This window comes from Miniopterus schreibersii (genome assembly GCF_964146895.1).
Source record: "Miniopterus schreibersii genome assembly, chromosome: 13".
In the NCBI taxonomy this organism is placed as follows: Eukaryota; Metazoa; Chordata; class Mammalia; order Chiroptera; family Miniopteridae; genus Miniopterus; species Miniopterus schreibersii.
This window is the reverse complement of record NC_138113.1, coordinates 6,018,560-6,045,944: the sequence shown is the minus strand read 5'-3', so window position 1 is coordinate 6,045,944 and position 27,385 is coordinate 6,018,560. Positions and strand designations below refer to the sequence as shown.

The window sequence follows — 27,385 nt, the reverse complement described above, 5'->3', positions numbered from 1 at the left end:
CACACACACACACATATACACACATATGGCTACCTTCATACCATGACAATAAATTCTTCATTAATGTACTTTGTAGTAAGTTTTGAAATCAGAATCGAGAAGGGCAAGTTCTCCCATTTCTCTTTTCCAAGATTGCTTTGCCTAGTCTGAGTTCAGTAAATTTCCATGTGAATTTTAGAATCAGCTTGTCAATTTCTGCAAAGAAATCAGCTGTAATTGATGGGGACTGCATTGAGTCTATGTTAGTTTGCCATCTTAATATCAAGTCTTCTGATCCATGAACATGAATGTCTTTCCATCTATTTGAGGTTTTAAAATTTTTCTTTCAACACTTTTGTAGTTTTTAGAGTACACATTTTGTACTTCTTTTGTTAAATTTTTATTCCAACATACTTTATGCCTTTTAGTGCTCTGGTAAGCAGTATTTTCTTCATTTAGTATTACTCACTGACGATGTATAGAACTACAATTGATGTTTGTATATTGATCTTATATCCTGCAACCTTGGTGAACTCAGTTTATCAGTTCTAGTAGTTTTTAGTGGATTCCTTAGAATCTTGTATATACAAAATCTTGTCACCTGCAAATAGTAATAGTTTTATTTTTTCCGTTCCAATCTGATTGCCTCAAGGCTTTCTTAATGATATATGAATTAATACACAACTTAATATTTGGAGATGTTACACTCAATATTATATGGATTCATTTTTAAAACAAAAGGGAAAGAAAAAAGTGCTATAGGAGAAAATGAAAATGGAAAAAATCCCAACAAATTAAGAGGAAAGATATCTGATTCTCCTGTCATTAATTAGTGATCCTGAGCAAATTTCTAATTCTATTCTGATTACACACTGTATTTTTTCAAATCTTTTTCCATTTAGCACCCCTGCTAACTTCTGGGGATATGTAAAACAGCAGCTTTCCTTAGTTTATGCAACATGACAGCCATGGCTTTTACTATGTATACTGAGCATCTTCTTCTTTTTCCATTCTTTCCTTCAGAAGAGAGAATCGAGTTACCAAAGCTGAAGGGCATCCTAAAAGTATCTTCAGATGGAAAGAAAATATAACTCTCATAAAAGGCACAACAGAAGACATTGCAAGATTACAGGCAATTATAAAGAGTTATCTTCTTGGGAACAAGCTGAAATATAATAGAGGCTTGTGCAAGAAATAAGTAAAAATGAGCAGACACATGAAGCATCTACTCTAGTACTATATTAACACTTTAAAGCTATGACTAAAGAATAGTCAATAAAGATATAAAAAATGGCAAGAGTGTGTTTTAAATATATACATTATATACAGTTTTCACCACAATGATTATCTTTTAAAACGAAAGTCTTAGGTAGCTTTTTAAAATTATAATTTTGATTAAAATGGTAAAAGTACCTCCCGACATATAGAACCACATTACATTTTTCTGCCAAACATTAACTAGACACCTTCCCTCTGCCTCTGCTAATGCTGATGGTACTAGAATATTAAGTTACACTTAAACATTTTTACTTTCATTTCAAGCGTTTTGGAACCTCAGTTTTAATCTCTGACTTAAAGGAGGAGGGCTATCCAAACAAGTACCAGAGTCATTTTTGTCCTTACGACACTGCAGCAAACTCAGAGAGCCTTTGCTTGCATCTGGGAAATAGCTGTCTTCATTTCCAGCTGTTTTAGAAGCCTGGACATACTGTTCAGTTTCTTTAATATGAATCTTAGGGTTACTCAATTTGTTGGCATCATTTTTCTTGAATTGGTCTGGTTCGTGCTTCTGAAAACGCTGCTTCACTTTTTCAGTTGCTTTCTTAGCTTTCCCAAACACTGGGACACTTTCTTCATCGGAGGTGTATCTGTCAAGGCAAACACTTTTCTTCATTACAATCTTCTGAGTGGTTTGCAAATCAACTTTTCTACTCTGATGTAAAGAAGTATTTGGAGGCTTGACTCTAACATTAGAGGTGTTTACCATCATGTTTTTGACAGAGGAAGGTATAGAAGTATTCACTTTACAGTTTTCTTGAAACAGCTGGTCTCCTTTTACAACTTTAGAGTCCCTAGAATCATTTTGCAAATAAGTTCCTAGAAGATCCTTTGAAAAATGTGATGGACAATCAGAACTACTGTTAGCCTTACAAGGTTCTTTTACTGTGAGTAGGGATAGAGTTTTCAGGTCTACATCCAGTTGTACATTATCCTGAGGACATGATGATTTTATAAGTATTCGTTCTTTTAAAGGCAAATCCTGCAGATGTAAATCAGTAAAGCCAGAAAGTCGGTGTTCTTCAGGATTAGTCTTCTGAAGATCCCAGTGCAACACTTTATTAATGTTTGTGGTGCACCATTCTGAGTCATATGACAATTGTCCTGGGATATGTTTAAAGCCATGAGGGATGGCTGTTTCAAGTTCTGATTTTAAACCACGAGAGCAAGTGTTCCTTGAAATAGCTGGAGAATTACTAAAAGAAGTTCCTTCCCAATCAATGGTGCTCAAGTGTAAATCAGTAATTGCTGAGACATTATGAGAAGAGATATTTGGTTGACTAGATTCTGAAATTAGAGTTTTACCAACAGCTTTAATTTGCTGCATAGCCAAAGGTTTTGAAGATATTAATTGTTCTTGTGTATTCAAATAGAGAGCATCTTCAGATAAAAGCAAGCTATTCAATGATGCAGAAATAGATTCCTGGGGTAATGCAGAATCAGGGAAAGTTTCCAAATTTAACTGGGAATTCTGTTTAGAAGAGACTTCACATGTGGGTTTTAAAGTTATGAGTGACTGAAAACTCGTGTCATCTGTTTGTGGCAAATTGTTTTCTTTAGGCTTAGTTTTCATGCCTGAAAAGAAAAAATAATACAATACAATTAAAACCTGTTTTTTTTTACTTAACTTGAATAAACAAATAAACTAAACAGTTCAGATTGAAATCTATATAAGCAAGCTTTGCATTTTTGTTTCAGTGCATTCCTGGAAACTGTGTTGTAAGTAATTATAACAAAATAATTATTAACAACATATTACAAAATATTTTCTTCTGGAAACAATGTTATGATCGAATTATTTTCCTTACCAAGTTCTGGGAAATAAAGAAAATGTATTTATAATCCAAAATATGTTATATATACTAGTTGTTCAATAAGTGGTTGGTATGATTACTATTATTAACATTTGGTTAAGTTATCAGACACAGACGAGAATGGTTTACTCTTGGCTTTTCAGCTTTAAAAGAAAGTACGTCTACACAAAGAAGCATGCTTACAAGCCTTACTCTTACATAGAACTTGCAGCAAAATTTAGACAATACAGACTCAAATATAACAGACAGTTCTTCAACAACAACAGTATGGTATCAAAGGAGATACTTACTTTTCTTTTTCTTCTCTTTAATTTCTAACTTTTGTTTTTGGTAAACAGCAACAATCTCTGGAAAAGCTGCTTCAAATAGTGATTCTTCTTCTATTGTTTGTAGAACTAATTCTCCATGTTTATCTTCTATAGCATAATGTTCTAAAAGATTAAAAATATAGTAAAATAGCCTTAATTACAGATTTGAAAAATTCAATTTTCCAGGTAACTAAGTTTACCAGGTAAACTAAGTCATCCACAAATGGATGATTTATTGCAAATCTTGCTTTACAACATCTCTATTCTAATAATCTGTTAATTGCGGTACAAAATTTTCTTCTGCCTGACAAGAGCTGAAAGGAGATCACTCTTAAATTAGAACTTTAAATCCCCTTGCCTCAGAGCTAGGAGGAGCAGCTTAGAGGGTAAATGCCTTTGTTCAGATAAGGTTAGTTAGCTTCAGTTTAGTATAATAAGTGTTACAATTCCAGATAAAGAAAGGGAATAGACAGTTGACTAAAACTTCAATATTAACTTTCTGTAGTGGTGGCTTCTAAAAAGAACAGGATTGAAAGGGTCATCAAAAATATTACAGTAGTTCACGTCCCTTTACCCTCAATGGATCCCTGAAACCACGAACAATATCGAACCCCATAATACTAGTTTTTTCCCTATACATACAAACTGATGGTAAAGTTTAGTTTCATAAGCAGGCACAGTAGGAGATTAACAATAGCTAATAATAAAATAGAACAATTATAACAATATATTATAATTAAAGTTATGTGAATGTGGTCCCTTTCTCTCTCAAAATATCTTATTGTAGTCTACTCACTTTTCAACTCAAAGGAAGCACTCTAAAGCTTCTCTTTGGTATGTCCAAATTGCCAGCATTACTAGTCTTGTGCTTTCAGGCCATTATTAAGTAAAATAAATGTTACTGCAATACTGTGACAGTCAATCTGATGACTGAGATGGCTAGTAAGTGACTAACGGGTGGGTTGCATATACAGCATGGATATGCTGGACAAAGGGATAGAGCAGGAAATCATGAGATTTTATCAAAAAGGTACATAATTTAAAACTTATGTACCTTTAAATATTTTTGAACCATGACTGACTGCTGGTAACTAAAACCACGTTAAATGCAACCCCTGATAAGGGGTTTCTACTATACTCTCCTGAAGTTAAACTACTCTCCCTAAGTTATCAACCTCTTGAAGATATATCTAGGCTTAGTGGACTCACAAGCTGCTGATAGATAAAAAATGAGAGTGTTTATCACAAAAATTCACAATAAGATATATAAGCAGTAGACTAGATTTTTGCATTTATCCTAAATGAGGGCAAAAGTACATGAGAAGCCAATTTCTAATGAAAATATTAGTTGATGAGTTTAAAGTAGAAACAATAGAAACAGGTGAATTTAAAGTGTTTCTCAGTTAAACTAGCTTGGGGTACATTTTCTTCCTTAAAGGACAGCTCCCACAAGGGTAAGGGAAAGTGGGCACCCAATCCTCAGTTCTAGACACATATGCACAGCCACAATGGGTTAATGCCACCTTCTTTCCTGAAAATAGACTACAGGTGGTGGGACTGTTCCTAAACAGTTTTCAAAATCCTTCACCTTCCTATTTTCCTATTATTGCTTAGAATGGTTTATCTAATTCTTTATTAATTTCATTCTTCAAAGTTACCTACAACTTAAACCTTCATTGACAAATCTACTCTCTCACTCATCCACCTATAATCACACAATATAATCTCAATGCCAAATAGAAGTGAAACTGGGATTAGTTTCTATTTAAATAATCTGTGCTTTTCTCAGATTGGTTTTGGTGCTAATCAGAGTTCACTGTATTCCGTCTTTAGCAAAAATAAGAGTAAGACAACTATAAATTTCCATGAAAACTAAAGAGTAAGAAAAGGAGAGGAAGGGAACCCCAGGTGCCATTCACCAACCTTGATTTCTTTAGAACCAGCTACACAATGAAATCCAATGAGCAGACCATTTGTAGTAGTATTTTCTTGAGAAATATCAAGCCAAACTATTCTCATATTATTTTTTTAAACATTAAGTACAAAAGAAGTGTCAATTTAGGACATTAAAATAAAATTATTTAAAGTTTTTCATCTTTACTATTAGTCAAAGCCTATTTAAATAGCACAGGGAAACTATGAAATTAAACCTGGGTGTAGGTTTCTTCTTTATTTTTTATGTACATAGATATGTTTTACATATGTGCAAATATCTGCTAAACATATTTGGTTAAATGTTATAAATTTTGCTTAAATTGAATACATACCAGGCTTTTCCCATTCTATTTCAAAGCAATGAACTCCATTTCTGATCCGGTTTTTAACAATTCTGAAAAACAAATTCATCTAATATGGTCCAATTGCATGAGTTATTTGGAAGTTTTCAATTTCTAGATTGAATAATTAAATTTACATTGATTTTTATAATATTTAAAAAATACTATAAAGAATTGCCACGTAGTTATTCTTTGACTAATTTATTCAAAAGATAACTTTATTGTTGGTGTATAGCACTTATAATTATTAGAGCCTATGTGACTCTTCCTTTATTACTCAGTGTACCACTTTTCCAGCTAACTTTTGTTTTAAAGTCTATTTTGTTCCTGTTAATTTTGCTACATCATCTTGGTAAAAATTTGCCTGGTAAATCTTTTAAATCTCTTTATTTTTTAACTTTGTATAGTTATATCCCGCACATGCCCTCTAAGCAGAATACTGCAGAATTTTGTTTACTCATCCAGCGTCTTTTAAAGATGAGGTTAATCCACTTACAATGATTGCGCTTACTGACGTAGTAGAACACATTCCTATTTCTTATTTTTAATTTCCTGTTACCAAGCGTTTTCTTTGCTACTTCCCCCTTCCTATATTCTTTTGGTTTGATAGTTTCGTGGTTTTTTTAACCCTCACCCGAGGATATGTTTATTGATTTTAGAGAGAGAGGAAGGGGGGAGAGAAACATCGATGTGAGAGAGACACATCAATTGGTTATGCCCGTATATGCCCTGACCAGAATCAAACCAGCAACCTTTTGGTGTACGGCATGCTCCAACCAACTGAACCACCTGGCCGAGGCTTGGTTTGATAGTTTTATTTTCCCGTTTTAGTATTGGTTTGGAAGATACTGTACTTCTAATGTTTCAGTGATTACCCTTATAGGTCTACATGCATACTCTGGAAGTTTTAGTTTATGATACTACTGTAATCATCAAGCATTACACAGATATTTCTATACACATTTCTCTGGTTAGTTATTACATTAGCTGTCTTATCAGTTTTATGCTGACCACTATTCTTGTTATCTACATCTTCCCTCTGGGTTCCATTTCTTCTTGCCAAGTGAAGTGCATCCTTTAACAGTGCTTCTAACGAGGACCTGTGAGTAGTAAGCTCTCAGTCTGCATATGTCTGAAAATGCCTCACCAACCAGGGAATAATGTCTTAATGATGTCTAGGCTGCCACTTACTTTCTACTCAAAGCACTGAAATATTGTTCCATCATCTTTGGCACCTATTACTGTTATTAAAAATGTGTGCTACCTGATTGTCTTTTCTTTGTAGTTTTTTTTTTTCTTTGATACTTTCCCCCAAACTTTTTATTTTGAAAGTTTCAAACCTTTAGAAAAGTTGCAAGAATACTATAAAGATCACTCACATACCCTTCACTGAGATTCACCAATTCTTGGGTCAGTCCCTCTATTCACTTTACATTGTTTTTCCTTTTCTGGTCCACTGAAGTAGTTATCTGATTAAGCTTGGCTAAATTTTTTTATAGTATTTATTACTTTTAATAATCTAATATTACTAGATGTTTGAAACAGAAATGTATGTCAAAGCATGAACTTACTACATTATCTTCACTGTAAGCCTGATTAAGCTTTTATTATTCCAGTAGACCTTTCCTCCATCATTATAAAGATATTAAGAAGAAAATTTTAGATAAGCTATGCAAATACAAACACAGAAACTTCTTCATACAATTAATTCATACCGAACTGGCTGTAGCTGATTAGAGTTCCTTCTACCAAGTTTTCTTTCTATCATGTCATAGTGGGTCAGAAGTACCAACAATTTCTCACATGCATAGTGATTGGGCCACTCCATTTTTTCAAGAGTAAATCTCTGTAAATATAATAAAAATAAAACAAGGTTTTCTTATCCTTGGAGACAAACAGCACTCAAATGATATCATTTTTTCCTTCAGAATTAACATTAGTTAAGATAATATCCCTGAGAGAACAATGAGCCTCCTAAGGAGGTAATACCGCATAATAATTGTGAGGGCTCTCCATTTGAATGCCAACATATTTCCCAGGGTAAAATACTTAACCTCTCTAAGCTTCAGGTTTTCCATCTGTAAAATATAACCCAGCTCAGAGATTATTAAGTGATATTACATGTAATGTGTTAAATATAATAGCAAATTTTAAATGTTCAACAAATGTTCGTTACCATTATTATTTCTATTGTTGGCAGGAATAAGCAATAAGTCGTTATAATTTACTGAGCCATTCTGTTTCCCTAGTCACTGTATTAAGGATTAATATAAATAATCTCACTTAATGCTCATAGAGACTTCATGAGATAAGTAATATTATTTCTATTTTGAGGATAACACATATCCAGTGTCACACAGTAAATGATAGACTATACAAATTTACATTTAGGTAACTGATTACAAATCACAATGCCCTTGTAAACCACACTACATTTCATAACTATATGCTTAATCCTAACATCCTCTGGTCATTAGCCCCTCTCCCAACATACCCCTGAACACAATCTATCTGCACAGCATTAACTGTAATTTGTCTTACGGTCTGCAAAGTATGGTTACTATGTAGCAAAGAAATTAAGACTAGAAATAAATGTTGGAAAATGCATGGGCAGCCAAGAGAGGTTTGTTTTAAATCTCTCAGATCAAAGTAATTATCTCTTATCTTCCTACTATCCAACTTCATACTGTAAAGAATTTATTTTCAGATACCTGAAACAATAATAAGTCGGGTCTTTGGTAGTTGATGGCCTTCGCCAATTTTTCTTTGTTCAAAAGGAATTCCTGAATAACCTAGCGAGAGAGAAGAAAAGAGGAGCTGAGACTTCAATCTTTTTAAAAATCTTCTAAAATAAACGCACTTGAATTATTAATTACCTCGTGGAATGGGAATCCCTCACAACTGCAAGCTTTTCTGAAAATAAATTATATACATGTTATTAATACAACTGCACTATAAAACCATCTCACCCAGTCTCCTCTCATTTAATAAAAAATGTTCTTTATAGTACTTCAGTCATCAAGTTTACTTTGAATAGCTATTAAATTACTATCTCTTCAGATGGCCTAATTTTTTAACAGAATCAAGAAAAGGATTTTGTGAAATGTTACTAATTTAGACATGGAGGGATGTTATATGAAAATAATTCAACCACAGGTGTATAAAATAGGTCATGCCAGAAAAGAATGAGTTAAAAAACAAACTTACTTCTTAATACTGTTCTCTATTGCAGCCAGCTGCCTATCAGTCTCTGTTCGGTGCCACTCACGGGGACAACAGTATTCATAATCATGTGGTTCACAATATCCATCAGTTTGACATAATTTACATCCATTACTTTCGTGATCTTCAGATGAACCTTTAGGGAGATACAAAAAAGTATGACTTTTCATTGCTTTTTGGAATTATCTTCTACATATACTTTTTTTCTTGCCCTTATACAAATTTTCAAAAACGAATACTGCCTAGCATAGTGCCTAGCTTATAGAAGGGTTTCAATACATTTAGGTTGAATAGAGTAATACACACTATAGAAATTCTAAGGTAAAGTATATCCTGAGCTATTACTACCACATGACACTTTTTTGTTTCTGTAAATTCTTCTTCTATCTGAAAGTGTTAATTTGTAACTTGAAATTATACATTCATAATAATCAACAATGAAAAACTTTGTGGTTAATTTGAGAGCTAAATGCAAGAAAAGTAGGCTATAATTATTAGTATTAAAAATGATTATTTATTGCCCTAGCTGGAGTGGCTCAGGCTTAGTTGGTTCAGTGTCGTCCTGCGCACCAAAAGGTTGCTGGATCGATTCACAGTCAGAACACACGCCCGGGGCTGGGGGGTGCAGGAGGCAGTTTTCCTCTCACATCGATGTTTCTCTCCCCCTTTCTAAAAAAATCAATAAAAATATTTTTTAAAAGAAGATTATTTACTTAATAGTTATTCATGGAATGCTTTACTTAATAAGAATATTAAAAGAATACAGTAGTTAATTACCTCTTCTAGTGTCTAGCTCTGTTACCTGTACAACTATTTTTAGACTATGCTTGGAACGTGAAGAAATTATTACTGTGACATGGGTGTGGGCCCCTAGCTCCCTTTAAAAGGAACGTATGACTACGTTCAACATTGTTTTGAGAATATGGAAGAGCATACAAAATTTATATGACCTAAAATGGTCATTTATACAGTATCTAGAAACTACAGAATGGAATCTTATCTATAAAATTTTTTTCTTCCGTGATTTCATCTATACTGTAACAATGTTAATGAAAAAATATTAAGACAAGTAGATAAAGCAGAATTTCTTTTAAAAGATGAGCTAACATGATCTCTTAATCTCTCCTAAGAGTGGAAGACCTCTCTAATCTGCTACATATCAATGACATCTTTTTTTTTAACCAAAACTAATGAAATCAAGCTATTTTCAATAATAATGAACATGTTTTAAAAATCTGTTTCAAGGCACTATCTTCACAAGATAAAAATGTACAAGACAATCAAGAACCATTAAGTATATAAATGCAAATCATTGATACAGAAACAAATAGTTCCAATTCCATTTTCCCCTAAGACTATTAGTATATTTTTTCCCTTAAAATGAATTTCTATATTAAAAACATAATTTTGAGATCTAAGTAATTTGAATTCATAGTGTGAAACTGCACTTAGCCTATATTTATCACCTAACACTCACTGAGTGACTGCTATGTATATGTGCCAACTTCTGATTGAGGATTCCCAATCTAGTCGGAAATAACGTGGAAGGTAACTGTGAGAACTGGGTACCGACACCAGTGCTCCAAGGTGCCATTCCCCAGGCCTGCTTACCTGGACGCGCGCACACAGAGCCACCGGCCAGTAACGGAGTGAGCGGTGGTTGATTAGAGCAACCAGGTTTTTCACTCCACTGAGTAAACCTTTAAAAGAAAATGGTTTTAGAAAGAAAGAAACAAACAAACAAAAAACCAAGGCCACCAAAATGCCATGTTCTCAAATGCCAGGATGTTTTTGTTCCCTTCCACCTGACAACTTCCTCTCCCTTTGCTGGTAGATCAAGTTGCTGGCCTAGCCTGGGAAAACCCTCACCCTATGTACCTCATTAAAAATTTTAAAAGATTTTTTACTTTATTTTACTGATTTTTAGAGAGAGATGAAGGAGGGAGGAGAGAGAAACATCATTGTGAGAGTAGAACATCGATCAGCTGCCTCCTGCAAGCCCCCTATAGGGGACCCAGCCCCAAACCCAGGCATGGGTCCTGACTGGGAATTAAAACAGGATGGGACAGCGCCCAACCAACTGAGCCACACTGGCCAGGAGTGTACCTCAATTTTCAAATGTGGCTACAAGGACAGAAGGATTGCAACAGGGGAGGAGAGAGTTGGAGAGGGAGAGGAAGAGAAAGAGTATGTGTGTGTGTTCATATATTCATCCAACCTTTTTTAAAAAGTCTTCACTTAGGCATACATGTAGGGACAATGATTTGTACGTATCTGTTTTTGATTTCTTTTATTTTTTTTAAATATATCTTTATTGATTTCAGAGAGAGGAAGGGAGGGGGAGAGAGACAGAAACATCAATGATGAGAAAGTCGTCACTGATCGGCTGCCTCCTGCACGTCCCTGACTGGGGATCGAGCCTGCAACCCAGGCATGTGCCCTGACCGGGAATCGAACCTCGATCTCCTGGATCCTAGGTAGATGCTCAACCGCTGACCATGCCCGGCCGGGCTTGATATCTTTTCTAAATGCCAGAGTATAAAACAAACAGAATTATGTGCATGAACACTTCTATATATCAAAATAAGGGTGAAAGGCAAAGTATAAAACATTAAGCTTCTGGGTTAAGAACTCTTTAAAAAAATCCAGATAATCTGAAATTGTTATTTTCTTAATCTCTTATGCAAAGAGCAAAAACATTACCTGTTTAATGAACATTTTTTAAAAGTTAATATTTGGCTAAAGTTCCATGTCAACATAAAATCACCAAGAGGATAGTTAAACATTATCATAAAATGTAAGCTCTGAATTGTTCCTCTACTTACAAAAGTTAAAGTTCTAATAAAAAGCTAAATTATCTCTTCAGTTTATTATGTAGTAACTTGCACTAAGAGTTATTATTTAGCTTTTGGAATTTCTAACTCATATATTACAAAGACCAAGTACAAACTTGCTAAAAACTAGCATTAGCTGCTGCTGGTTGCTGGCTAAATAAAAAGAGCTTCAAGTGTTAAAAATAAATAGGGGGAAAGTCGGTCTAAGCTGATCAAAATTAAAGCAATATAATTATAACAAAAAATGTAATTTCATTATTTTCAAATGTTAAGAACATTTAATAAAATGTTGCCAAAAGTACAAATATGCTGAAACTGTCTCAATAAGAATGATTTGTAGTTAGCCAAGGATGTTCTTTGTATTTTTTTTTCACAATTCCCAAATAATTCTTTAACTCACATCCATGCCAAAGTATACCTTTTTGTCCTGCTTTGGCACAGTGATCGCTGATAACAGTGAACTTAACTGAGATCTTAGATCAATAGTTTTACTGCTGAAAGAGAAGTATTATAGAGAAGAGCACAGTGATCTGAAATTGTTTTCACGGTCATTCCTTTTTGATTTCTATAACTCATGTTTCCTTTCATGCACTCACCATCTCAAACTTATCTGGAGGCTAAGACTGGTTTAAGTCTCTAGTATCCTCATGGTTTCCTTGATTCACTCTACTTTATCACCGTTAATATTAATTTTTATAAACCAATGCTTTCATCAAGTAAATAGAATTCACATGCTTTCAAAACTAAATAGCATGGTGTGTAAATTTCAATATATTCTGTATCTTAATTGTCTGGAATCCTTAAATAGTAGAGTCAAATTACAAAATGTATGGTTATAGAACAAAGGGCAGTCAAGTAAAAATTTTGACCAAAGTGTTGCTTATTATTAAATATTTGTAAAATGTAGGTGTTTCATTTATAAAAAGAAATTCAATACCAAAGCATTTAATATCAAAAATAATTTTAAGGATAAAATTTTACTTGGCGGTAAAATAGTCTAAAATAGCCTGTGACAAATGCCCATGGTTATAAATAAAAGCATTTGTCATCTTACTGTTTGTGTTTATAGTGAGCTAACAATGTTGAAAAAGTACAGTATGGCTTAGGATATACAAGGGTGGGTTTACAACTGTGAGAATACAAACAAAGAATTTATTCTTGTACTATTATTTGTTAATTATTGTATTATTTGCCATAAGAACAATGGTAAACCTACTCTTGCCCACTCCTGTATACTCTCATCCTTTCTTTGCAGAACTTCAGAATAAATAAAAATAAGTGATTTCAAATGAAACTATGAATCAGTTTAAAATACAAAAGCCTTTGGAAAGTAGGATACATTTGTAATACTATTAATTCAACACTAATAAAAGTCTAATGACACAAGAAAACATAGTTTTGGTTACCTCTGAAGTAAACTTTGTCCTTTCAAAATCCGTATAAGTTTTAATGCTTTCTCTTTTCCAACTCCAGGGACTCCCTTTGAGGAAGCGGGAAAAGAAATTCAAATGTTAATCACTAGGAAATAAATAAAGTACAGTAAGTCCATTCAATGAAGATTGTGCAGCTGAAGGAATGAGGCAGCTACAGTAACTACGCAATGACAGGGAAAGAAGTGTGAGATACATTGCTGTAAGATGAAAACCCAGAATAGCCTACTGTGTGATCTAGCTTGTAAGTTAAGTAACAATTACAGTTAATTCATGAAGAAAAGTCATAGGGTTACACACCAAATCACTGACAGTGTTTATTTTAGGGGAAGGAAGAACACAATTTTAGAGGGAATTCACTTTCTTTGTGGATTATTTGGATATTTTTATTTGTCCTAATTTTATGTTATATTTATAATCAGGAAAAAGCATGTTCATTTAATGATATGAACATTTAATATTTAAAGACCAGATGTCAAAAGTTCCAAGTCAATGAAATGAATAACTTAAGAGAATTAAAACAAGCTCCAACCCAATAAACATATATTCACATGACAATCTCTGGTTTGAGTCTTCCAGTTCTTATTAACGTTTATTAGTATGTTCTTATAAGCAAGGCTGCTGTTTAGCCAGTATGCACGGTGATAGGCATACAGGAGTCAAAATACTCCCTAAGCATCCTGAGTGCCTGCTGTCAAACCCTCTAACCTGAATCCCCTTCCCAACCCACCAAGATCCTGCTACTAAAATGGTAGCACATGGCACAACAGAGGGCAACCACAGGCCTATGTCTTTGGCATACCAGTTGCCAAATATTTTGTATATCACCCTTCTTATATTAGCATTTAGTTACATCCTAAATTTTTTGATGACAAATCATGTTAGTACATAGTCTTAACAATCTTTAAGTAGAACAATATAAACAGATGGCATCTTTTTTTTTTTTTTAAAGGAGGGATCTTGTCCTTAACTGACCCTTGTTTTGCTGAAGAAGGAAACCCAAATTCCACAGGGAGCCGCTCACTCTCACCTTATCTGTTTTTAAAAAGGCTTATGATACTTTAGAAAGTTTGAAAATCACAGCTTTGGAGCAATTTAACTTTCCCATGCTGGACAGAAACGGCAGCCTTATTGCACCTCTGAAAAAAGAACAGTCCTTAGAAAAGGTGATCTTAGGGATGGAGACCAGAAATAGAGGGGGTCCTCAGATGCAGCTTAACAGCAGTTGACAATGAACTGGAACTTGATTTGAGATTTTGGGGCCTGAGAGGCTTCGATAGAGGGTTTTTGGTGAGAGTGATGGAGGTTTTGGGGACAATGATGGGGGCATGTGGGGATCAGTAACAGATGGTTAGTACTTGATGGCAGTTTTGGTTATGAAGGATACAAATGTTCAAAACAGCTAAAGGTAATGCATAATGTAACACCACTGTAGCTAAGGGTGGTTTCTGTGAGTTTGCATTTTTTTTCTTACATTCAATATTGGGCTGTTTCTAGTCTTCATGGTATAATAATTACGTAAGGGAAATAGACATTTTCTATTTCAGAATTACAATTATAATAAAATAATTATTTTTTGTGTTATTTAAAAGTTTCATTCCTCCTGCTTCCTTTACTTATTAGTTAAAAAAAAAAAGGTGATTTCTATGTCTGGTCACTGATGACATAAATCAGAAATTAGGGTTAATAATTTGATTTCCCTGCTATTTTTTCCTCTCTCCCAAGCTCTCACTAAAATAAATTATGTGTGCTCCTTCTCTAGATGTAGGGATAGAGTACAGCGTACAGTATAATGAGGGTTCATCTAGAAGAGATGATCAGTAGGGACATAATGGGACTAAACAATAAGAGTTATAATACAAGTTATTTTATATTTTTAAATATGGTATTTACCCTTGTAATTCTTAATTCATCACTCACTTATTATGCCTATTTGTTCCAGAGTACTCTATTGTGCATCTTAAGATATAAATACAAGGTTTCTGAACAAAATTCAATGCGATGCTATGGGGCATGGAAGGATGAATGGCTTACCCCAATAATCATGTAGCCTAGCAACAGTAATAACAACACTGAGCATGTGCACAGCAGGAAAGCTAAAGACTGAAAACCAAATAAAAGATAAAACAGTGACAGAAACTAACAATGGTGTGATACAAGAGTAATTCCTCTATCTCTTTACAAGGGTATTTGAACTAGAATGTGAATCTCTTAATCTAGAGCAACAGTTTAGGAGATCTGAGCTGTGATAGCAGTTATTATTCTATTCTTGTTTACAGCCTTCAGTGTCACAGAGAGCCTGCTTTTTAATGCTGCTAGAAATGCTGATTATTTTAGTTAAGGAACAGTTCCCTATGCCTGAAATGGTATTCTAAATTAGATCCCTAATCACACAGCCACATCGTATTCATGCTTACGCAGGTCACATGGAATAACCCCCCCACTGTGACTGATGAGCAAACACAGCAACCTCAGCGCACCTTCGGGAGATAGTCGCAGCCCAGCAGCACTGCCAGGCCGACCAGCGCCTCTCTATCCAAGCCCAGCTCATTCTTGATGGATGACGCTGTGTAAGAGTCAACATGCGGGTCCTATAGGAGGTATACGTTTACTTAATCTCTGAAGAGTAAGCATTTATACACTGAACAGCATTACCAAACATGTGCCAAAGGTGTCTCTAAATGTTTAATTATCCCTAAAAGTTTAAATAGGAAAATTGTCCTGATCACCAGAATCGTCACAGAATCCAACACTTCAATACCTAGAAATAAAGCCACAGTTTCAAAAATGGCTAAACATTTCATTATCCAACTTTTTCCTTTTTATTGCTTTATGTATACAAAAGTAGATTTCCTTCTTACAAAATTAAACACTGTAAAATGCATATTACTGAAGCTGCTGGGGAAGCTGAAGCCATGTGCACAACTGCATCTTCTAAAGTTAACATTATTAACAGTGTAGTGTATATTCTTCCCAAATACCTTTTCTTTAACACGTATACAAATATTTATTAACTATATTTTAAGTAAAAACAGGATTATATAAGAAAACTATTTCGCAACATTTCTTACCCACTAACATATCTGTGTGTCTTTAATGTTAATACTACGTACCGTTTTGATAACTGCTTATTCTTACACTGTATCAACTCTGAGGCAGTGCTTCTCAATGGGGCACTATTAGCATTTTTGGAGAGATAACAGAATTCTCTGGCAAGAGGTTTAGCTGTTCTGGCTCCAGTCTGCCAAATGTCTACAGCCTCCCTTGCCCACCTGGAATAGTTACAACCAAAATGTCCCCTACTAGTACCTCCCTAGCTGAGAGCCATGGCTGTATTTAACTATTCCCTGTCAGTGGGCATTTGGGTTGTTTGCCAACTTTTTGGAACTACTCACAATGCTGCAAATAACATCCTTGTATATCTCTCTTTGCGTATTTGGAGGTGTTTTTGAGGATAAATTACTAATAGAAATTCTGGGTCAAAGCAATAGATTTCACATGCAATTTTATAATATACTGTTCAAACTAATTTAGAATTAAAGCATGTGAAACAAGTGAAGCCCTTAGGCAAGAAATCCACATTTCAAAGAGAATGAACTATGTGGCAATGATATTTAATAACATTAATAAGCATTTTATTTAGCCATTGTTATGTTCCAGGAATTATAGTAAGCATTTTACATACTTTTTTCCTCCCATTTAATCATTTAATAATCCCTTTAAAAAATCAGTTTGTAAATGCTGAAAAGAGAAAGAAAAAAAATACCTTGGTATTCATAGTGAAATTCCTATAAACAGTCTGGGCGCCGTAAAGGAAAGCATCTCCATCATTGGTGAGGCAGCCATCCACATAACCACTGGCATTGAGGTAAGCACACATGGCTTCAGCTTCCCCAGCAGCTTGGACCCAGGGAATTCCTAGGCATTCCAGCAATTCAACACACTGAAAAGAAAAAATAGATGCAAGAAATCTAAGAACATTCTTATTGTTAATTTTTTCATTTACTTTCTTATATTACAAATGTTAACAGTACCTATTTAGGTGTTTTACAAATTATGATACTTAAGAAACAATTGGAAATTTGAACACTGAATATTTTATGACATTAAAGAATGACTGCTGAGCTTTTAGATGTGGTAATTTTATTGTGATTGCTTTTATTTATGTTTTAACAGTCTTTATTTTTCAGACAAAGGTACTAAAATATTGAGAGTGAAAAAATATTATATCTGGGATTTGCTTCAAGAAAACAGGAAATTAAGGGAGTGGGGGGATAGATGAAAGAATATTGGCCAAGAGCTAATTACTGTGTAAGCCTGATGATGGGACCCAGCCAGTGTGGCCTAGTGGTTGAGTGTAGACCTATGAACGAGGAAGTTACAGTTCGATTCCTGGTCCAGGTACATTCCCAGGTTGTGGGCTGGGCATGCAGGAGGCCGCCGATCAATGACTGTCTCTCATCATTGATGTTTCTCTCTCTCCCCGTCCCTCTCCCTTCCTCTCTCTGAAATCAATTTAAAAAAAACATATTTGAAAAAAAATTGATGGGTTACTTTTGCATTGTTTTAAAATTTTCTGTAATAAAAAATTAAACATTTTTAATGTTCATTACATAATCCATATTCAATTTTAAAAATTAATGTAAAAATTACTTTTTAAAAAGTAATAAAGCCCTAGCCAGTTTGGCTAAGTTAGAGCATCGGCTACAGACTACAGTGTCCCAGGTTCGATTCCAGCCAAGGGCACGTACTTGGCTGAAGGCTCTATCCTGGCCCTGGTCAGGGTGCATGCGGGAGGCAACCAATCAGTGTGTCTCTCTCACATCGATGTTTCTCTCCCTCCCCTTCCACTGTCTCTGAAAAGCAATGGAAAAAGTATCTCCAGAAGATAGTAAGAAAAAAGTAATAAATAGTCTGTGTTCATTATTTTGATCAGTGGTATCTCAAGATTCTGGAAATATATGTAAATTATTAATAATTAATCACATTAAGATTTACATCTGTAAAACTACAGAAATCCTTCTCACATGATGCTGTCAACCTAATGTGAGTTCTTCTAAAGATGCTACCAAACAATGTGGCTTGAGGCTTGAACTTCTCTTCCTCATACCATTTCTTCCAGATAATGAAGCTCCAGATGGCGGGAAACCAGAGGGGTCAGTTGATGTTCCTAGGAAGTCAAATGTCTGCGCACAGTGTTCCTATCAATTTGCTGATGCATAAATAATCCTGTGAGTTTTCTCTGGATTATGAATTTAACCCAACTAGGCAGCATATAGTATAGTCTTATGTCCTAGTGTATTTTTTCTTGTTATGTGTAGTTCTCAAATTCTATCACCGGGGAAGATTGGGTATGGTCAAGAATCGAGGCCACTGTAGCTTGAAGAGACAGACAGATCAAATATCATCCCTGCTGCTTTAACTGATCAATTGCTTGCATGCTGTATTACACAAGAAAAATCTCTGCGAGATGTTGCCCAAGGTGGACAAGGTTCAAAAAGACAAAGTACTATGTTGACAAAGAGGGTACTTTTCAGGAGACAGTTTTGTTACGGGTACTGTTTTATTGCAAAACCCTAGTTGCTATGACCTTCCTCTAGATAAGAAGTATCCTTTCATAATAAACAAGAGTTTAAAATTTATTCAGATTCCTGTGCCGTATGTCATTCCAACTCTTTTCAAAAACCAGCTTAGAATTTGTGATGAGGTTGGTTGTAAATTTCCCTACCCTCAGTCTGTCATGTAGGGTGGATGTGGTGTTAGGAGGCTAATTTGTACTTTTCATGCTTATACCTATCAGTTGGCAGTGGATTAGGAGGAAGGAGGGCTTAACAAAATGTCTAAGAATACCACAATTACTGCAATAAAGAATAGAGGAATTTTCTCAAAAAGAGATGGACATCATTTTGCTTTATACGGGGTATATAATGCTCTAAGTATGTGGACCATGGTTATTTTCAGGAACTGATTATAGAATAATTAGAATCCAGTACAGATATTTTCTTCAACTATCGATAGTCATTAAAGTGGAACAGTCGCTAATTAAAAACTATTTTTTTTAAAAACCACCTAGGAATAAAAAATAGAATTTCAGGAGAAAATGATTACTAATTTATGCAATGCCTTTTCAAAGAAATAACAATTTTAACCATAATTGAAAAGAAAAACAGGGACATGAATTAACAGCAAATATGATAAAAAGTTTATATCCTCAACACATAAAGAACTTGAACAACGAAGAAGAATTAAAACCTCAAGAGATAAGTGGGACAAAGACATGATGGACTTTATCCATTGAGGGACTAAAACTAGGTTAAGTGTTTAACCTCACCATTAAAAGACCAATACATATTAAACATGAATTTATGTATTTATATGTATTACATAAGCAAAGACATATCTTTGATTTTGAACACTAAATAATACAAAGATAAATCTCCTATCATTCAGTGTTCTTATGGGTGCACTGAAATTGCTTATCCTAAGCTTTGGTCTATCTATCCCACTTTGGGTAATTTATCTTAAAATCCCAAATCATAAGAAAAGGCTACATACACCAAAAATGTTCATCGTAATTTCACATATAATGGAAGAGCTGAGAAGTAAACAAATATACAATCCTGGGGAATGATTTCATAGCCTCACACATGTTGCATAACCATTATAAGAGAGTGTGGCAAGAGGGAAATATGGATACAATATGTTAAGTGAAAAGTCCAAGATAAAAATTATTTATGGCCCTGGCCTGTATGGCTCAGTGGTTAGAGTATCAGCCTGTGTACCAGCTGGTGGAGCACGCTGGAGGCAACCAATCGTTGTGTCTCTCTCACACAGATGTTTCTCTCTCTCTCTCCTCCCCTCCCTCCCTTCCACTCTCTCTAAAAATCAATGAAAAAATATCCTCAGGTGAAAATTAAAAAACAACAAAAAATTATTTATGCACTATTATGGCAAGTTTTAAAAACATATACATTTGAAAAAAACCAAAATAGTATCTTCCTATTGTTTTAATAATATATTTTATTTTATGGATTTCTTAACTTTTATAAAAATACATAACATTTTGTAAGTAATATGTATTTAAATATAAGTACTTTTAAAACTTACAAAGCCCCAAGGAAAGCCAAGTATGTTGTATTCAATATATGACCTATCATCAGTCCTGAATGAGTGAAACATGAATTAATAAGATCTCTGTTCTGGGAATTCTTTAAGTGGTAAAGATGCCATAAAAGGTAACATGTATCAAGTCCCTACTATATACTTGTTGCTTTAGATATTAGATAGTTTCTCTAATTTTCACCACATCCCTACAAAGTATTACTACCCTCTATTTCATAAAATAGGAAATGAGGCAGATATAAATTAAAAACTTGCAGAACACCTTAGAGTTTCAACATGCCAGAGCCAGAACTTGAACTTGGGTCAGTTTCACCCCCAAGTATAACCTCTCTTCTCCATCTACACTGGCTTTCTTTATACAATAAGGTTAGTGAGTATTAAAGGTAATTGTATAACAATCTTTACCAGGGTAAAATGTTCTAATTGAAATCGGAATTATTAAATCCGATTCAAATGCTCACCTCTCTTAACACTGATTTAAAATGTGATCTCCCTGTTGTCTGAGACCAAGTTTTTCCAGAAGACCCATACCGAGTCTGATTCCTTCTGTTTATGACATCAGCTTTCAGCTTTGGGGGTTCCCCTTCTATAACGAATACCAGTTTTACATCCATTAGTGTTAAATGTGAGATACGAAAAAATAAGTTCCTAAAATATAAAAATTAGTAATATGTTAATCATCATATATTGATAGCAAAAGTCAATTACAGCAGTATGACACTGATGGCAAGAACATCAGACTAGTACCTAAAAGGTTACATGCAATGACATTTTATTTATATTTTATCTTCACTGGACTGAGAAATCACTGAATGTTTCTTTGCTTTTTAAATGTTTTTAAGCAAGGGAGATTTATGATTATGTTAATTGCTATGTGGAAAATGGTCTGGAGGAGGAGGCGGCAGCTAAGAGCTGAGGGAAGGAAGCCAGTGAAGATGTCTTTCAGCAGTACAGGTAGAGATGACCTTGGCATACACTGAGGTGGTGCCTCTGGACATTGAGTTGTTTATGGACAAACACAAAAGTTTATTTTGGAAATATAACTGGAAAGACTTCCTGATGGATTGGACATGGGGCGAGGTAAAACAGGAAGAGAATGGCTCCCAAATTTCTGGTTTACAGTCATCCAAGCATGCAAGTAGATATGTTAAATGGGCATCTAGGTATGTGAGTCTGGAGCTCAGAAGGTTAATAGGTACAAATTTGTGAGTCATCGATATACAGATGGCAGATCTAGACATGTTAATATTTTAAGATCTCACAGCCAAGACATCAACTATTTATGCAATCACATATTTATATTCTAAGAGCTTTTACTGTACCTGAGATGGGGCTTTTCGACTATTCCAATCATTTTTTTGACTGCCTGTGCTTCACATACCCAGAGGCTCAGATCAACAGCAATAGTTTTCCCACAAAGGCTGCTCAAGTGGACGTGTTGCTTAACAGGCTCCAAAATTTGCCACAAGTCATTCACTCCCATTCTGGGTATTATCTGCTGTTGTTTGAAACGCACTTTTCAAAAACTGTTAATAGACACAGTAGCTCAGAATAAGAATTCAAGCAATGTATTACAAGCTAGGTAAGAGTAATTCATAAATGGGTTATTCTCCTTATTTCCTTCATTAGTCAGCTTTTTGGAACGAACCAAGAACACCTAAATCATTAAAAATGGCGGTAAATGACATACTGGCTACAAAATGCTGATGCAACTAACGAATTAAAAGTAATTTGGATGTCAGCAAATACAGGTTTCTCTACAGTACCGAAAAAGTTATTTTTTAAATTTAATAAAACTCAAGCCCCAGTGGCCCCCTTGTCCCTCCCCATTCCTTCCTCCTTTGTTATACCCTCTTTAGCAGCGGCTGAGAATAAAATTTTTCATATGGTTACCTTAATATTGCACGAAATTTAGAGAATAAAAAATTACCAAAAAAATAATAGTGGTAATTGGCTTTGTTCCAGCAAATAACAAGAGCTAACAAATGCAAGATGTGTAGAAAAGCAGGGATGCTGTAAATCATATTTATCTTCTTGAAAATTCACTCCTTGGTTTTCATACCTACAGGGGGAAGAAGACCAGCCTCTATCACGATCAGGAAAAACAAAAAAACAAAAGCAAGGAAGCAAACAAATAAGCAGACGCACCGGAGAAAACAGTAATAGGTTAATGACGAAATACTTTCATGAAGACAGAAAATCTGAGCTAGAGGAACATGGAACTATCTTTTTAAAGAGCGTTGACTGGCTTTTTAATTGCAAGGTCCCACATGTTCATTGTAGAAAAATAAAATCTTTAAAAAAGAAATTTTTAAATCACTTACAGTTCCACTATCCAAAGAAAACTAACGTTAAACTCTTCTATGTACATGATATTTAAAAAACAAAACTGGCTTAAACTCTGCTATTGTAACCTCTTTGGTACTTTCTATAGGACAGTTTTTCCTTATTAAACATCTGTATGTTTTTCTTTTCCTTTGTTATTTGATAAAAATATTGCGCAGCATTTGCAATGATTCAGTCTGACTATACAAATATAATCCAGGTTATCATCCTCTGAATAATGACCTTACTTCATTCTAAAAACACAAGGTTTGATATAAAAAAAATTAAGTCAAAAGCCTATCACCATAATGCAAAGCCATTCTAAATAAAAAGTACTATGTTGTCTGTTCCTTTGACAGAGTTCATACTGAAATCCAATCTCAAATTGTACAGGGCTGAAAAGAAAATAAATGCTGGCAGTGTTGCTACATCAGTCATCTTCTCTGAGCTTTTCTGAATCTTAATTTTATAATGTGGCCAGTGCCACCTAAGTATTATTTTGTACAAGCATTTTTATGAAGAATTGCACAAATATTTGCTGATACTTCAACATACAAAGAAAAACACACAGATTTAAACACACAGAATTAGGTAGTTAATGGTGGCTCAGTGCTAATATTGTCTATTTCACATCAAGAAGCCCCACTGGCTGAATGCACACTGTAGCATAGATTCAGAGTTAAGGATTCATCTGTTAATGTGAAAAACTGCACATAATTCTAGAAAAAGAGTGACAACACATACATTTTCTAAGGCATTATTATGAAGGGAAGCAAGACTTTTAAAGTATTAACCATCAGAACACACACAATTTTTTTAAAATAGAAAGTTTGAGAGGGAAGCTCTTGTTAAGTTTTGCTTCCCTTTTATTTGTGAAGCAAGTTGGATACTGGAATGAATTGTTATTGAAGGAAATTATGCAATTCTTCTCTCTGGAGGACAATTATCATAACTGATCTTATTTTAATGAGACCTTGACTCTAGCTGTCAAAATTTTAAATACTGGTATCTTCTGATTTAGCAATAGCTCTCCTAGGAATTTATTTTAAGATACGCTTCTAGGTGTGTGCAGATTTATGTACAAGGATATTCACTGCAGCATGGTTTTGTTTTTTTTAAATCCTCACTGGAGGATATATTTTTACTGATTTTTAGAGTGAGTAAGGGAGAGAGAGAAAAACATTGATCAGCTGCATCCCGTACATGCCCCAACAGGGGATGGAACCCACCACCTAAATATGTGCCCTGACCGGGAATCGAGCCCACGACCCTTTGGTGTACAGGACAAAGCTCCAACCAACTGAGCCACCTGGCCAGGGCCACCGCAGCATGTTTATAATATAGTAAGACACTGGGGAAAAACAAATGCCCATCAATAAAGGATACATCTCTAAGTAAACTATGGTATACTGAAACAGTGGAATAGGTGATGCAGCAAATAAAAATTATAAAGATCTATACATACTGGCCCTGGTTGGGTAGTGCAGTTGGTTAGAGCATTGTCCCCAAACACCAAGGTTGCAGGTTCGATCTCTGGGCAAGGTGCATATAGGAATCAACCAATGAATGCGTAAAGAGGTACAAAATAGATTATATATTAGGATGACTGAAGATGAGGGATGAGAAGAATTACTCTTTAAAGTATATTCCTTTGTGTTTTTTATTGTTTTAAATAACCACATGCATGCATTACTTTTCAAATTAAAAAAAAGGTTAGAAAATGTGGTCCTATCTATAAAGGGTTGGGAAAATAAACTGAAATCTTTAGATGGGTCATTTCTTGCCTAAATATTAAGTGGGTCAAATTAAAAAGTAATGTTCTCCCATACAAGCCAGAGTGATCTTGTTTAATAACCTCAAATATTAAAATCATCATCTCTCTGGTAATGGACATTGAATTTCCTTAAAGGTGACACAGACTCTGTCACAAGTTAATTTATTCCTTCAAACATGGTGCTACCTTACAGCCAGTTGTAAAAGGCAAAAAAAAAAAAAAAAAAGAATTACATGTGTTATAAATGTAATTTAGTGTGTAATTTAAATGTAGTTTAGAACATTCTTTTAAAATACTACTTTAGAATGATCTTCAGTAGATCTAAACTTAAGTTGTCTAATTTCCTTTTGAAAATCACTTATGTTCCTTATGAAAATCATTCAAAAAAGCAGAATGATAAAGAATACTTGAATAGTTTTGAAAGGATAAGAATTATGTGAAATGTCCATTTTATGAAAAATAACACCGTAACATATTTTAAGAAGGCAGTTAATACAAACCGTATTCTATTGTTTTATTCCTAGTCACTTTCTTTGCACCAGTTCTTCCTCTGAAGTGACATTAAGTAGCAAGAATGTAAAACCATATAAAGCTCCCAAAAGGGACAGAATGCAACAGCTTTTAAGATATTCAAGTACAACTACATTCAAAGATAGAACAGACAGTTCTTGCATGAGGTCACGATCAACCTGATGTGATTACTTGAAAATAGCTCAGCATTAAGTAAAACTTAAAAACATCACACATATCAAACTCATCCAAAACTATGTATAATTTTGCCTTGTTTTCTGTTTTTTTAATTGGGTGAAGTTTGAAATTTTTGTGGTGTGAGATTTGGTCTCTACCCATATCTTTCATTATGTTATACCTTTATTGATGCCAATCTGATCATGCAGTCAATGTATTTTACATATAAAAAGAGTCTCCTAACATATTCACAATTCTTAAGAATTAGTGTGACACGATTACTTACGTGAATCAACCAAGTCAGAATAATCCATAACAAATAACTTATAACTTATTGGTGGCCTCAGTTTATTTAGTTTAGTAAAAGGAGCACTGAGCTTGGGATAGGAAGCCTAGGATTTTGGTTTTGGATACAACAGCGACTAGCTGTATAATCTTGGGAAGACATTTAACTGATCTCCAAAGTGAAGGGTATTAACAAGACAAATTACAAGATTCTGATATCCTTTGAATTTCATGACCAATTTTAGTAGCTTGGTACTAAAAAAATCAAACAAAAAAACCCCCAATCACTCTATTTCAGATATTCTTGCTTGGAAGAAAAAACATGAGTTTCTAGGTTAAAGAAAGTACTTAAAATTCACTTCAGGTTAAAACAAAAACAAACCCTTTGATGTAACCATATGGTGTCCATAAATCAATTTATGCTCCTAAAACTTCCTTAAAAGCTAATAACCTTTTATTGGTTAATTATAAAACTGAATGAGGTGAGAAAAACACAGAACCTTGCTAATTCCACTAATGAATCAAATTTAAAAAACAAAAAAAGGTCAGTGGTTTGGTTTACGTGAAAATACGTTTTATTAAACCAACCGTTTTGCAATTTTATTTCAGTTTTAAGCAAAAACATTACAAAACTTATTCCAACAATGCAGAAAATACTTCATTCCCAATTTAGATGACCAAAGTAGAGATTAGTAAATGTTGTAAAAGTTTACTTCAGTACAAAATTGTACTGTATGGGAATTCCCACATACTTTCACTAGTTAATGCTGTTTTTACATTATTTCATCAGTTTTATTTTCATATGAATTTAGCTTAAACTTTGAGGCATAATATAACCCGGGCTTAACTTTGTTATAAATTAATATTTATTAAATGCCTACTCTTTAGCAGAAATTCTTTTAGGTGCTGGAGATACAATAATGAAAGAGCAAGCCCTGCATTTAAGGACCTTAGTAGAGGAAATGAGACAAGCGATAAACAGAATTATAACAGCGTGCGAGTACAGGCACAGAGGTGAGGAGTGATCTACCCGAGCATACAGAAGAGGCACCTTACCAGCTCCAGGGCATGGGGGAAGTGACATCTAGGCAGACCCCTCCTGCCGAGTTTCCCCTTGTTTACCAACAGGGCCCACTTCAGCTGGATGTCACAGAGTTTCAGCCTATTTAGACTATGTCACACTTACTGTATCAAGGCGAGGGCCATAACAGATATACGATATGTATTTGATTATCTTTGGAAGTAAAAGGGTGACTTGGATGGAAGGAATTTCACCACTAGATGCGTGACATGAATTTACTTGGGGGTGGGCTGGGGGAGCGGTAAATGCCACTTTTTCCCCATCTGAAAAGAAGGTAGGAAGATGGATTGGCGGGATCAGCACGTCGCCCGAGGAGCTGAGCAAAGGCTTCAGCAGGTCGAGGCCGGGGGAGAAGAGCGCGCGGCCAAGTCCAGGCGCCGAGCGGGCATTAGTCCCGGTATTGACCGAGGGGGGGGCGTCGCGCGGGGGGAGAACGGCCGTTAATGCGCAACCATAATGCCTTCAGGGAACTGCTACCACGGAAATTATTTTCAACACAGCACGTAACACCGAAAAAGAGCAACATCGGGGACGGGTAGGCTCGCGCGCGGGAGTCCGCCCCACGAGGCGCGGGGAAGGACCCTCGCGAGCGGCGGCCGCGGCAGGGTCGGCTGAGCGCGCGGCGGCCGGACGCCGGGTTCCCCCCGCGGGTCGGCGCGGGGCGGGGGACGCGGCTCCCGCAGCGGGGCGGGGGCGGAGGCGGCTTCCCCACCGCTCTCCGCGTCTCCGGAGAAGGGGCGGGCGCGACGGCGACGCGGACACGGAGCTCTCCCCCCACCCTCGCTTCAGGGGACGCCGGGGAAGGAGCGGGCGGGGCCGCGGGACTCACCCGGACACCCCGTCTCCTCGGTTTTGGAGGACGCCCCTCCGTCATTTACCTGCTTGGCCTGAATCCTACCTATCGCTGCTTCCAGGTTCCTGACTTTAATCGTCTCCACAAAAGTGCAAGGAAATAAAAGGGAAATGAAAA

General features: G+C 35.3%; 1 protein-coding gene across 4 annotated transcripts; it reads right to left on the bottom strand.

The window, feature by feature from the left end:
* Nucleotides 1-585: 585 nt before the first annotated feature.
* Nucleotides 586-27,385, bottom strand: GEN1 (GEN1 Holliday junction 5' flap endonuclease). 4 transcript variants are annotated; one of them, XM_081156664.1, is made up of 14 exons: nucleotides 27,314-27,385; nucleotides 21,586-21,789; nucleotides 20,725-20,911; nucleotides 16,908-17,084; nucleotides 15,622-15,732; nucleotides 13,118-13,191; nucleotides 10,489-10,577; nucleotides 8,863-9,013; nucleotides 8,532-8,568; nucleotides 8,367-8,447; nucleotides 7,371-7,501; nucleotides 5,647-5,708; nucleotides 3,362-3,502; nucleotides 586-2,832 (listed from the first exon to the last, which is right to left on the bottom strand). In XM_081156664.1, exons 2-14 carry the CDS (start codon nucleotides 21,744-21,746, stop codon nucleotides 1,517-1,519), a joined length of 2,718 nt encoding a protein of 905 aa, XP_081012790.1. In that variant the 5' UTR covers nucleotides 21,747-21,789; nucleotides 27,314-27,385; the 3' UTR covers nucleotides 586-1,516. The 4 variants fall into 4 exon arrangements, with proteins under 4 accessions (XP_081012790.1, XP_081012789.1, XP_081012788.1 ...); XM_081156663.1 differs by having other exon boundaries at nucleotides 27,294-27,381; XM_081156662.1 differs by lacking the exon at nucleotides 27,314-27,385 and adding an exon at nucleotides 22,194-22,280.

Excerpts from the sequence above, each read along its gene's own strand:
- GEN1 (XM_081156664.1), bottom strand. The coding sequence starts at position 21,746 with ATGGGAGTGAATGACTTGTGGCAAATTTTGGAGCCTGTTAAGCAACAC. Across the intron at positions 10,578-13,117 it reads GGACAAAGTTTACTTCAGAG|GTTTACTCAGTGGAGTGAAA; the intron begins GTAACCAAAACT and ends TTTCTTTTAAAG. Across the intron at positions 7,502-8,366 it reads CCGACTTATTATTGTTTCAG|AGATTTACTCTTGAAAAAAT; the intron begins GTATCTGAAAAT and ends TTATATTTACAG.